Source organism: Peromyscus californicus, unplaced genomic scaffold (assembly GCF_007827085.1).
Source record: "Peromyscus californicus insignis strain IS unplaced genomic scaffold, ASM782708v3 Scaffold_15__1_contigs__length_86483966, whole genome shotgun sequence".
Classification (NCBI taxonomy): Eukaryota; Metazoa; Chordata; class Mammalia; order Rodentia; family Cricetidae; genus Peromyscus; species Peromyscus californicus.
In genome coordinates, this window is record NW_026294447.1 from 64,271,386 (window position 1) to 64,285,782 (window position 14,397).

Sequence of the window (14,397 nt, forward strand, 5' to 3'; positions counted from 1 at the left end):
GAATTGGAGTAGAAGCATATTAAGAGAAACTCATCAACTATTGACTGTTACTAAGAAACCTTCATGGTGTCACAGTCATGAGACTCATACAAAATATTGAGGAAAAAAATGATGACAAGTTGTGCTGTTCTATTGGACCAGTTATACTAAAACTTTTAATCCTGTGGAACCAGCTTAGGCTAGCACTACAGTCTCACCAAAGGAAAAGGAAGTCCCAGAATAAACTTGTCTTCCTGATAAATTATTTGCATCTTCTCTTCATACTTCTCTTCTGTATGTTAATATATTAATTGATCCATACCCACAGAAGACCTTAAATAAGTTTCTCAGGCTGGATCATTACAGACAATGCTTCTAGTACTTAGAGAAGTATGACAAGTCCTACTCATGACCCCCCCACTATCATTCTCCACATAAAAAGATCTCAAAAATAAGGTTGTAGAAATTCCCTACAAGAATGATAGATGGCAAATATCTATGAAATAATACCCTTAGCCTGACAAGCTCCTATGCAAACAATTCCCACCACCCCTTAGTTTAGTCTGTGGCTTGAGTAATGGATTAACAAATGCCTGTCCACTGCTACTCATAGACAGGGACCTGTATAAACACTACTTGTCATCAAATTATCAGAAAAGGAAACTTCCAAACAGTGGCACAACAGCTTGTCAGCCCTCAAGTGGTTAACAGCCAAAGCAGCCAAGCTGCTATCAGGACTTGGAATAAATTTCCTGATACTCCCACAGGCATATTTCCCACTATAGACAGAAACCTACAGAGCCCTTTGTGACTTATTCCTTTATCTGCAACAAGCTATAGAGCAGCAGAGAGATAATAAAGAAGTAGTGTCCACCTTATCTCTTTCATCTACTTATTAAAATTAAATTTTTAAGTGTAAAAACCTTCATTCTGAAGTTGATAATACCGCTCATAGTGTTGCTGATTTGATAAATGCATCTCAAATGATGACAGAGAGTAACATAAGGCTCAGATTCTGGCTTGTCCTTGTGGTCTCCTATGTGTTTCAAATGTGCAGAGAACAGGCCATTTTCAAAAATAATACAAACTAAGCTTGCTAATCATCCTCAGTATACTAAACCTCCCTCTAAAACACCTGCACAGTATAAGATGCATTTTCACTGGTCCAGTCTGGGTTGATAGTGGTGACAAAGAGAATCCAATTTCAGAAAACAGGGGAATGAGCAACCAGGGCTGCTAATGACAGGATCAGGTCTCTATATTCCCAGCTTGGAATCAACTGCTCTTTCCACAGTGCTGTGGGAGCAGGAAACCAGCTTGCTGCCAAAGTAGCAGACTCCACACCCTGGGGACTCCACATGACACTCAGCTCTATCCCTGGTCCTAAAACAATAAGAGATTTGATTACTCCTGCCAAAAGCAATTCATGAACAGATGTATCAAAAACTAAAAACATAAAATTAGATTTCATAGAAAAAGTTAAAGCATTTACCCCAAGATCTATGGAGACCCCTTCCAACAAACTGCCTTTTCTTGTTTTAGGGAAACCAAATTGGACTATGAAAGGTGCTTTGTTTGTGCACATGCTGTTGATTTGTCTTTTACTTGCCTAATTCATATTTTAGCTAATTTCCAGCTACTCCACCAGCACTTCGAGTCCCTTAGATTTAAGAGATATTTATAGCATAATGTATTGCTACAGTTTGTTCTATTTTAATTTCTTGAAAAGGAATCATGTCAATGGAGGTGGTCACTGGTAAACAACTGGTCAAGGGATGGTTCACTTTAAGGGCATCCTGAGTCAGGTTCACCTTATTCCCAGCATTTTCCCTTTTGAAAAGTTGAAAAAGACCCTGTAAGACTGTGAAATGACAGACAAAGTCACTCTCAGAATAATAATTTCTGAGCAAGTCTCCAGTCTAATCTTCTCTGTCATCTCAGTCCCAGGGCAGCTTCCTGCTCCCCCAGGGTTTCTGAGACACTCAGGATGTGGTTGTAACACTGTGTCCTTGCACAGTAATAGACCACAGAGTCCTCAGATGTCAGGCTGCTGAGCTCCATGTAGGCTGTGCTGGAGGATGTGTCTGCAGTCAGTTTGGCCTTTTCCTTGAACTTCTGATTGTAGTCAGTACTACCAAATATAGGGACAATGTACCCAATCCACTCCAGATCCTGTCCAGGACTCTGCTTCACCCACTGCATAGCATAGGTATCCAAAGTGTAGCCAGAAGCCTTGCAGGACAACTTCTCTGAGGCTCCAGGTTTCACCAGCTCAGGACCAGACTGCTGCAATTGGACCTGGGCATGGACACCTGCGGAGAAAAGGGCAGAGTGGATGTCATTGTCACCTCAGTCCCTGTTCCTTCTTCAGGTTTGGAACTGGAAAGCCCTTTACCTGAAGTTACTGACACAAGGAAGAGAAAGATCCAGTTCCATCCCATGGAGAGGACCTGTGTGCTCAGTGACTGTGGAGAGGACACTGATCATATGTTGTTCTGGGGTGTGGATATCCCTGTATTTACAACCACAGACTTAATAATTTGCATATTCATAAGTAGGGTACTTCTTAGTAAAGTACCTAGTACAGCTGGAGAAGAAAGTGGTAGAGGATACCTGGGTCAGGCAGCAGGATGTTGAGTGCTAATTCCTAATCCTCTCTGAGGAAATACATAACATGCTCCTTCCCTTAGCCCTATACAGATGCTGAGAATGTAACATCAGGACCTGAGCTCTCAATAGAATCAGGCCTGAGAAAGTTGCTACACTTCGGGAAAAGGTTGTCAGATTGATGTACAGATGGTGATTGCGATGATGATGATGATGATGATGATGATGATGATGATGATGATAACGACGGTAGTGATGGGAAATTTAAATCCTGACAAGTTATGAGAATTTACAACCTCCATCCAGATATATGCAATTAGTATTTGCTATTCTAACAGATTATACACGCAGAAACTCATCCAGATGTCCAAAAATAAATATACCTCAGAAATATTTGCACAATAATGATTATTGTAGCAACACCAAAATAACTAAATTATGGAAATAAACTATGTGTCTGTCCACAGACAATTTCATTCAATAAATACAGAGCAGAGATCTTTGTTAAGGATTCACACACACACACACACACACACACACACACACACACACACACACACGAGAGAGAGAGAGAAAGAGAGAGAGACAGACAGACAGACAGACAGACAGATGGTGAAAGAGACAGAGATGGATATAGGAGAACAGAGAGACAAAGAGATGTAGAGACAGAAGAACACAGAGACAGAGGAAAAGGGGGCTCATGGAGACAGAAAAAGAGAGAGAGAGAGAGAGAGAGAGAGAGAGAGAGAGAGAGAGAGAGAGAGAGAGAAATAGAGAGGTGCAGAGAAAGAGACAGAGATAGATGCAGAGATTCAGATCCTACAACAGAAGGGAAATCATAAGGCAACACAGGAAAAGTCAAGTAGCGGATTCAAATGTGGGCTTGCTCTTGGTTAAATGATATCATTAATGTGATGTGGAAACAGTATTGATGAATCTGAGTTTATTATTAATGTGTTCAAAGCAACTACAAAACTTACATAAATTAACTGAAGCCAGAGCCTAATTAAGATAAAGTCATCAAGTATTGACTGCTACTAAGAAACATCCACATTAAGACAACCATAACACTCACTCAGAATCTTGAGGAAAAAAATAGTGAGAAGTTGTGCTGCTCTATGGGACCAGTTATACTAAAACATTTAATCTGTGGAACCAGCTTAGGCTAGCACTACAGTCTCACCAAATGAAAAGAAAGTCCCAGGAAAAAAAAGCTTTCACACTAAATCTGTTATTTTTTTTAAAGACAGGTTTTCTCTGTGTAGTTTTGGTGCCTGTCCTGGATCTCGCTCCATAGACCAGCCTGACCTCAAACTCACAGAGATCCACCTGGCTCTGCATCCTGAGTGCTGGGATTACTGGTGTGTGCCACCACCGCCTGGACTACTAAAACTCTTGCATCTTCTCTGCATATGTTCCTTCAGGATGTTAGCATATTAATAATGGAACCTACCCACAAAAGGCCTTAAAGAAGTTTCTCAGGTAGGACAATTACGGACTGTGTTTCCTGTCATTAGAGAAGTATCAAGAATCCTGCCCATGCGTGGTAATGAAGGTGTCAGCTGTATTCCTGCATCCTATCTTTGGGTTGTTGGTTATTAAATCAAGTTTGGTAGGAAGTCCATCTACTGAGCCACACTTTCAGGACTGGAGAGGATTCTCCATCTGTGACAATTAAAAAGAAAGAACATTTTAAAATGTAGATGTTGCATTTTTGTGTGCAGTTCAGATTTGTCTTATCATAATAATGTCACCATGTCACAGAAACACGTGTTGGCATGTGATATGTTCTAAGAGTCAGTATCTGTCATCAAAGAATGAAAAGCAAGATGAGCAACAGTATCAACAAAACTGTCTCTGGATAGCACCTGTCAGTATCTTCAAGTATCCATTCTAATAAAGTCACTTGGTAGCACTCCAAAAAAAAAAAAAAAAGTCCTGCCCACGAACACCTCTCCCTCTCCATTTTCCATACAGAAAGATCTCAAAAATTATGTTAAGAAATTTGGGTTAAGTGTCATTTCCCTATAGGAAAGTAGATGTTTTGGCAAATATGTATGAAATAATACCCTTAGCCTGACAAGACCTTATAAAAACAATTCTCACTACCCCTCACTTTAGTCTGTGGCTACAGTAATGAATGCACGACCACTTGTCCACTGCTGCTCATAAGCAAAGGCAGGGACCACTATAAACATTATTTATCATCAAGTCATCATAAAAGGAAACTTCCAAACAGTGGCCCAATTGCTTGCCAGAACTCAAGTGTATAACAGCCAAAGCAGCCAAGCTGATATAAGGGCTTGGAATGAAGTTCCTCAGGTATGTTTCCCACTATTGAAGGAAATCTACAGAGCCCTTTGTGACTTTGTCCATCATCTGCAACAAGCTATAGAGCAGAAGACAGATAATAAAGAAGCTGCTTCCACATTGTCTTTTTCAATTACATATTAAAATGCAAACTTTAACTGTAAAAATTTTCATTCTATAGTTGCCAATACCTCTCATACTATTGCTGATTTGATAAAAGCATGTCAAAATGATGGCACAGAGGAGCATAAGGCTCAGATTCTGGCTTGTCCTTGTGGTCTCCTATGTGTTTCAAAAGTGGAGGGAAAAGGCCATTTACAGAAATAATATAAACTAAAACTTGCTAATCATGCTCAGTAGAGTAAACATCCCTCTAAAAAACCTGCAAAATGTAATGCATTTTCACTGGTCCAGTCTATGTGGATGGTGGTGACAAAGAGAATCCAATTTCAGGAAACAGGGGAATGAGCACCCAGGGCTGCTGATGACAGGATCAGGTCTCTACATTCCCAGCTTGGAATCCCACCACTCTGGCCTAAGTGCTGTCTGAGCAGGAGCCCAGCTTGTTGTCAAAGTAGCAGACTCCTCACCCTGGGGACTCCACATGACACTCAGCTCCATCCCTAATCCTAAAACAATAAGAGATTTGATTACTCCTGCCAAAAGCAATTCATGATCAGATGTGTCAATAACTAAAGGCTTTAAATTAGATTTCATAGAAAAGGTTAAAGCAATTACCCCAAAACTATGGGGACCCCTTCCAACAAAATGCCTGTGCTTATTTTGAGAAAACAAATTGGACTGTGAAAGGGGCTTTGTTTTTGCACATGCTGTTGATTTGTCTTTTACTGCACTGATTCATGTTATAGCTTGTTACCAGCTACTCCAACAACAGTTCCAGTCCCTTAGATTTAAGATGTATTTGTATCATAATGTATTGCTACATTTTGTTCTATTTTAATTTCTTTTTTTCATTTTTCTTTATTAAGAAATTTTCTACTCACTCCACATACTATCCACAGACCCCACCTCTTCCCTCCTCCCACCCACCAGCCCCCTCTCAGAAGCCACCCCATATCCGCACATCTCCCAAATCAAGGTCTCCCATGGGGAGTCAGCAGAGCCTGGCATACTGAGTCTAGGCCGGTCCAAGGCCCTTCCCACTACACCAAGTCTGTGCAAGGGTCACATCACAGGCACCGGATTCCGGAATCCTGCCCATGCACCAGGGACGGATCCTGATCCCCCTGCCTGGGTGCCCCCCAAACAGTTCCAACCAAACAAATGTCTTCCTCTGTATCCAGAGGGCCTAGTCCAGTCCCATGGGGGCTACACAGCCACCAGTCCATGGTTCATGGGCTTCCACTAATGTGGCAGGTCATCTCTGCATGTCTTCCTGCCAGGACCCAACTGGACTAAGAGGTGAGTCTTTGTCCTCACACCCGTACACCCCAACCCTAGGCTTTGGGCCCAGGGCCAAAACTCTGTGCCCCTACACCACCACCCATTGCAGTCCCAGTTTCAGGCCAGTTGGCAGGCAGACCTCCTGCAGACAAGTCAGACTACCACTGTGGCCCATCAGACCCTATAACCCAAGCAACACCGCCCCCAGATTCCACTCACCCTCTGAGACTATTTTAATATCTTGAAAAGGAATCATGTCAATGGAGGTGGCCACTGGTAAACAGCAGGTGGAGGTGGGGTGCACTCTAAGAGCCTCCTGAGTCAGCATCACCTTATGCCCAGCAGTCCTTTTGAAAAGGTGACAAAGACCTGTAAGACTGTGAAATGACAGACCAGAATGATTATTTTTGAGCAAGTTTCCAGGATAACCATCTCTGTCATCTCAGTCCCAGGGCAGCTTCCTGCTCCTCCAGGGTTCCTGACACACTCAGGATGTGGTTGCAAAACTGTCTCGTGCACAGTAATAGACCGCAGAGTCCTCAGATGTCAGCCTGCTGAGCTCCATGTAGGCTGTGCTGGAGGATGTGTCTGCAGTCAGTGTGGCCTTGTCCTTGAACTTCTGATTGTAGTCAGTGCCACCAGTTACAGGATTAATAGCTCCAATCCACTCCAGGCCCTGTCCAGGACTCTGTTTCACCCAGTTCTTATAGTAGCTAGTGAAGGTGTAGCCTGAAGCCTTGCAGGACAACTTCACTGAGGACCCAGGTTTCCCCAGCCCAGGACCAGACTGCTGCAGCTGGACCTGGGAGTGGACACCTGTGGAGAGAAAGGCAGAGTGGATGTCATTGTCACCTCAGTCCCTGTTCCTTCTTCAAGTTTGGAACTGGAAAGCCCCTTACCTGCAGTTACTGACAGGAGGAAGATGATTATCCAACTCCATCCCATGGTGAGGACCTGTGTGCTCAGTGTGGAGAGGACACTGATCATATGTTGTTCTGGGTTGTAGGCATTCCAGTATTTATCACCACTGACTCAAGTAATTTGCATATTCATTTGCAGGGTACTTAGATAAGTACCTAGTACAGCTGGAGAAGAAAGTGGTAGAGGATACCTAGGTCAGGCAGCAGGATGTTGAGTGCTAATTCCTAATCCTCTCTGAGGAAATACATAACATGCTCCTTCCCTTAGCCCTGTACAGATGCTGGGAATGTAACATCAGGACCTGAACTCTCAGGCCTGAGAAAGTTGCTCCACTTTGTGAAAGGTTGTCAGATTGATGAACAGATGGTGGTTGTGGTGATGATGATGATGATGATGATGATGATGATGATGATGATAGTGATGGGAAATTTAAATCCTGACAAGTTATGAGAATTTACAGCCTCCATCCAGATGTATGCAATTAGTATTGGCCTTTCCAATAGATTATACATGAAGAAATTCATCCAAATGTCCAAAAATAAATATACTTCAGAAATATTTGCACAACAATGATTATTGTGACGTCACAATAACTAAAATACGGAAATAAACCATGTTTCTGTCAACAGACGACTTCATCTAGAAGACATGTTTATATAAACAAAACAACAGAAGTTTTTCTTCGGCAAGTAATATGGAAATTACATCAGTTATAGAAAAATGAATGCAGCTAGAGATAAACATATTAGTTCAGACCATCTCAAAAACAAAGACATTAAATGATTAGTAGTTTTTAGATATTTCATACTTACATACAACTAGGAATACAAATACATGGTGAAGTATAAGTGAAATTGTCTAGTAAAATAAAGGTAAAGACAGAGGGAAAGGAAAATGAAGGGTAGAGATTATGGGGAAATACACACTGTACAAAATACACGTGTGAGAAAATTCTAAACATATGTAAAGTTGTTATTTTTACATTTAATAATTTGTATTCCTTGAAATTTTTATCCATGTATAAAACATATTATGATCATATCTACACCCACTATGCCCCACATGTTTCTCTTGGCACCTTCCAATAAGACTTTCCCAAATTCCTGACCTCTTTTGTTTCATTAACTAATAACACAGTGAGTCCAATCAGTGCTATCTCTTTACACATAGGTGGGGTCATTCACTAGTACATAGGGAAGCTCCAGTAATCTTCCAAAGAAAATTTATTATATTTTCCTCATCCATCATCAAATGCCAATAGATCCTCAGTTTGGTGTGGGTCCTAGGAGTTTCTCTCCATCCATGTTATAGTTTTAAAAACTGTTATACTATCTTTAGTGGTGAAAACAGGGCAGGAGAGGACATAGGAAATATCTGGGAGTCCCCTCCACACCAACCACATCGCTCTACTGGGGATTTTTGGCTTTATTGTGCCACCTGTTGGTCCTAAGCTCCCCTGCAGGTTGGTTTGTCATGGTTTATACTGAAGTTGCATTTTCTTTTTTTTTAATTCATTTTACGTACCAACCACAGATGCCTCCTTATCACTTCTCCCGCTCTCCCCCACGTTCTCCCTGGACCCACCCCCCATTCCACCCCTCCAAAAGAATATGTACTTGCATGAGGGACATCAAAGCCTGAAACATTAAATTGATACAGGACCAAGTCCCTCTCTGCTTTATCAGGAAGAACAAGGGGTAGATTATAGGTAATGGGCTCCAGAAACCCAGCTCATGCACCAGGGATAGCTCCTGAACACACTGCCAGGGGCCTCTCAAACAGACCCAGCTACACAACTGTCTCCAATATGCAGAGGGTCTAGTCTGGTCCCAAGCAGGTTCCACAACTGTCAGCCTAAAGTTCTTGAGTTCCTTTGACTTGGTTCAGTTGTCTCTGTAGATTTCCCCATCATGATCTTGACCCCCTCCTTGATCATATAATCCCTCTTCCTTCTCATTGACTGGACTCCTAGAGCTTGGTGGTGGATCTCTACATCTGCTTCCATAAGTTGCTGGATGAAGGCTCTATGATGACTATTAGGATATTCACCAGTCTGATTACCAAGGCAGGCCAGATCAGGCACCTTCAATGTTATTATCATCCATCTCCTACATTCTATTGCCCCCCCCCACTTATCCCCAGTTTACTCATAAGAATCTCCTCTGTTTCCCTTCCCAAGGTTATCTACGCATCCCTCTTAGGGTCCCCCTTGTTTCCTAGCTTCTCTGGAGCTGTAGGTTGTAGTATGATTATGTGGAGAAAGAAATCAGAGACACATCACCCTTTACAATAGCTACAAATAATATAAAATACCTTGGGGTAACTCTAACAAGTGAAAGACCTGTATGACAAGAACTTTAAGTCCTTGAAGAAAGAAATTGAAGAAGATATCAGAAAATAGAAATAACTCTCATGCTCACGAATAGGTAGAACCAACATAATAAAAATGGCAGTCTTACCAAAAGCAATCTACAGATTCAAAGCAATCCCCATCAAAATCCAAGCACAATTCTTCACAGACCTCGAAAGAACAATACTCACCTTCATATTGAAAAACAGAAGGCTTAGGATATCTGAAACAATCCTATAAAACAAAGCAACTTCTGGAGGCATCACATACCCTGACATCAAGCTCTAATACAAAGTTACAATTTTAAAAAAAGCTTGGGATCCTGTCCGGCACTTCCCTTCTGGACAAGAGGTGAGTGCCTGAGCTCAGCCTAGATCCCATCCCTGGGCATCAGTCACTCCAGGGATGACCTGCCCAACTTGGCCCCAGGTTCTGACCATTGGGCAGGATCCCTTCTACCCCTACCCGCACCATGAAGGCTCCCCTTCTCCAAGACCCCAGGCAGACCCTGTAATTTCCACGCCCTGCCCCCACGCCCATCATCGCCCGAGACCCCAGCCACTTCCTGAGACTTAGAGACCGTCCCCCAGCTCCCATCCTGCCCCAGACTTCCCTTCTGGACAAGAGCTCCCATCCTGCCCCGGACTTCCCATCTGGACAAGAGAGAGAGACTTCCTGAAACTGTCAGCTCTGTCAGGACCAAGTGCGCTGAAAATCTCCTCAGCTTGGAATGGTCCATGAGGAATCCCTCCCCCACCTGTGTTGTAAACTTTTAAAACTTTTTAACACTTTGTTTAGTAGTGGGTGCAGGACATATATATGCCAAGGCCTGTGTGTGAAACTTAGATGACACCTTATGGAGTTCAGTTCTCTTCTTCTAAGACGTGGCTCTCAGAAATAAACTCATGGCGTCAGCTTTGCCAAGAGGCACTTTCACCTGCTTAGTCTTTCCCCAGGCTTTCCTGCTGTCGATTGGACTGGTTTGATTTTGTGCAGGTCTTGTGCTGGTAACTACAGATGCTAAGAGTTCCTTTGTGCAATGAGAATCTGTATACAGAAGTTCATGTCTTTAACCTCATTCTCTGAACCTTACATTGTTTCTTTTCCCTGTTTCTGATGGTCCTTGAGCTTTGGGTGGGAGGTTGATATCAAAGTTGATTTCAATGAGTCTCCTGTATCTTTGAAAGTACTCATTCATTCTCAGCACTTTGACCATTTTTAATGTCTGCATTGACCATTACACAGCATACAGAAGGTCAGGGCTGAGAGCAGCACTAATCTATTGGGTATAAAGATAAGTATTATAAGTCAGTTTGACAACTAGACCTTGAGTAATACAACTAGGGTCTACTAGGTCTATGTCAGCCCTAGCCATGGGCTGTTGAGCATGCTTACATGGGGTGAAGGCTTTCATATGTAGCAGGCTACAAATACAATTAGAAAGCAGTTGGTCACCAAGTAACTGTCAGGCACCAGTGGGTACATCCTGCCTGGAAGGCTGATATTGTAGATCGTAAGTCCTGGTACTGTGGAAGATCGTTGATGCCTTTTCTCTCACTGCAGGCTGCAGAGCACCTTTCTATACTAGGTATTCTAGCCAGGAGGGAGAATTTCCTGTTAAGTTCAAAGTTGGTTTCTCTTTTGTGTCCTCCAGCCAAAGTCCTTATCTACCAAGGAAATGCAGATTAAAACAACTTTAAGTTTTGATTTTACCTCAGTAAGAATAACCATAAACAAGAAAACAAATACAGGCAAGGATATGAGAGAAGGGTAATCCTTATTCATTGTTGATGGAAATGTAAACTAGTATAGTTACTTTGGAAATCATTTGGGAGATGTCTTCAAAAAATAAGAAATAGAACTGTGATATGTCTCAGCTATATCCTTCCAAAGCTTATACTCAAATCATTCTACATATTATTACAGAGACACTTGCACATCCATGTTCATTGCTGCTATATTCACAATAGCTGAGAAAATGGAATCAATATAGATGTCCAACAACAAACACATAGATAAAAAATGTGAATCATATAGACCATGGAATACTACTCAATGGAAAACATTAATCGTATAATCTACAGGTAAACAGGTGGAATTAGAAAAAAATATGAAATTGAAAAAAAATATGCTGAATGAGGTCACCCAAATACAAAAACACAAATGTTTCATGTTCTATCTCACATGTGATTCCAAGCTGTAATGTTTTGTTTTCTGTGTTTAATTTCTAAAAGCAGAGACACTAGAAAAGGTTCATTTTGGTTTGAGGAATTAAGGGATTACATTTGATGAAATACAGATAAAATGAATGTGGAAGGAATAGCTAATGGAGACACAAAGATTCAAACATAAAGTGGTGTTGGAAATAGAAAAGTGATAGTTTGGGGTAGAGTTAACAAAATTTAACAATTATAAGGAAGCTGTAGTGAAATCTGTCTACAATCTTGCTATGGAAGTAAATATATAATTATATAGTGTGTAGAATGCATGTGGCATGACAAAAAGGAAGGGTTGGGATACCAGGAGCAAAGGAATACGACGTGTGGAATGGAAAGGACACATAAAATGCAATGTTATTTCTATAATAAAAAGACTGGAAATAATGAACAGCCTAGTATTACACTTGAGATATTCTTCAAGTGATGGAATAATTTTGAGCTCATTTCATGGTGTGGTTTTATGGATCAGCTGTTACAGTATTTATCAAAAACAATAAAACTAATAAAAGTGCAGCAAAACTAGAGGTGTCAGGATAATACTTGTGGTTTAGCTAAGAGTATTGTCTCAGTGGTCTGGTTCTGAATATTTTCAATGGGTCTCAGTCATCTGGTTCTCATTATGTTCTATGGTTATGTGTAATATCTGCTTGCAGAAAGCTAAATAGAAAGTACATGGATGAGCTTTGCATTTTATTTAACTTGTGAATTCTTGAGCAGAGATACCTAAATGGATGGACAGTTCTGCTTCTCAAAGACACAAGTTATTGAACATCTCACTTTTGGGTACATGATATCTCTCTATGAGTTAACAGTGAGAGAGGGCCCAGGCATGCTGAAAACAGTATGTGATGATGCCATTGTTCTTGGTTGCACAAAGTAACTACATGGTTAGACCTTACTTTGGGAAACAACTTGAAAACTGAATAGACGGTGAGATCCATAGGGGTAGATGACTGCAAGGGAACAGTGTCTCCCAGACACAGTAGGGATGATGCACGTAAGAATTCACGGAATCTGTGACATCATGCACACAGCCGGCACAGGTTAAAGTCTTGGTCTCAATGTTCTTTTGCTTAAATCCATGTTTTCTGATCTTGTATTTTTATGTTTATTTTCTTTTGTCTTGTGTATGTTTCTTGTGATGTAAAAAAAAAATACTCTCTTTGTGCCTATTTGCTTTCTATAGAGAGAAAAAAAGGGTGTGGAGTTCAGTGTGTAGATATGTAGGAAAGATCAGGAAGATATGTGAGGGGAAATCACAATTAGAATATATTGAATGAAATACATGGGTTTTTTTTTCAAAAAATAAGAATAAATAAATAGAATTAAAAAACAATAAAATACAATGAGCACAAGATCTGGTCCCACTGCCTGGATGCCTCCCAAACAGATCAAGCCAATCAACTGTCTCACCCATTCGGAGGGCCTGATCCAGTGGGGACCCCTCAGCCATTGGTTCATAGTTCATGTGTTTCCATTCATTTGGCTATTTGTCCCTGTGCTTTATCCAACCTTGGTCTCAACAATTCTCGCTCATATAAACCCTCCTCATTCTCGTTAATTGGACTCCCATTGAAACCTGGGGCCTATGCAGGATTGTTTGGCTCGGCCTGGGAGGAGGGTACTAGACCTACCTGGACTGAGTCTACCAGGTTGACCTCAGTCTGTGGGGAAGGCTTTGCCCTGGAGGAGATGGGAATGGGGGGGGGGGCATTGGGGGGAAGGTGAGGGGGACGGGAGGGGGGAGAACAAGGGAATCCGTGACCGATATGTAGAACTGAATTATATTGCAAAATAAATTAAAATAAATTAAAAAAAAAAAACAAAAAAAATGTAAATCTTCTTAAAAAAAAAACAATAAAATATAAATATCTGAAATATTTAATAATCTTTTCTGATTTTGAATATGGAAACTTCACATACAAACAGCAGCAGCTGTAGTTCACCTAATAGGCTTGTAAAAAGGAGTCCACAGAGGCTCCAGAGTCCCCTCCACTCCTCACCTCACTCCTGTCCTGTGGATTATTGGGCCCATGGTGCACCCTGCTGGTCCTGAACTCCCCTGCAGGTAGATTTGTTTTGGCTTATGCTGAAGTTTCACTGTCTCTCTTGAGGAGGAACATATTCCTGAAACTTCAGTGTTCACAGAGCTCAGGTGCAGGAAGAAATGGTCTTGTTTTTCTGGAGTTTGTGACTAGATGTGTCAGAGATTGGTTTTAAATTGTGCTTGTGTTATTATTAATGTCCTTTGAATACCAGAGTCTTCCCTGGATGCAGTTGGAGCCAGCCCTAGCAGTACCCACTGGTATTACAGTGACTACAGCAGACAGAGTCATTTATAGCTTCATCAGGCTACACCTGGGTCAGAGCACCTGAATCAGATGATTACAATGTGTCCTGATCTCAGATGCAGCACATCACATATCCATATAAGAATTCCTGAGACACTGAGATCCAGGAGACAACAGAAAGAAGAAAAACCAGTGTGATGCTCACAGATCAGTTAACAACTCCAGAAAATATGTTCACAAGTGAGAAGAAACAGAAATCAAGCAAATCTGGGCTGTGACTCAGTGTGAGTCATGATTGCATATTTGGCTGTATTGA

General features: G+C 41.4%; 2 gene segments (V, D, J or C); both read right to left on the bottom strand.

The window, feature by feature from the left end:
* Window positions 1–1,911: 1,911 nt before the first annotated feature.
* LOC128110421 (Ig heavy chain V region 108A-like) lies at window positions 1,912–2,420 on the bottom strand. The segment is given in 2 exon segments: window positions 1,912–2,291; window positions 2,375–2,420. Coding segments are annotated over 2 exon segments (426 nt in total).
* A 4,367-nt stretch (window positions 2,421–6,787) lies between these two features.
* Window positions 6,788–7,251, bottom strand: LOC128111035 (Ig heavy chain V region 108A-like). The segment is given in 2 exon segments: window positions 6,788–7,116; window positions 7,200–7,251. Coding segments are annotated over 2 exon segments (375 nt in total).
* Between the last annotated feature and the right edge of the window lie 7,146 nt (window positions 7,252–14,397).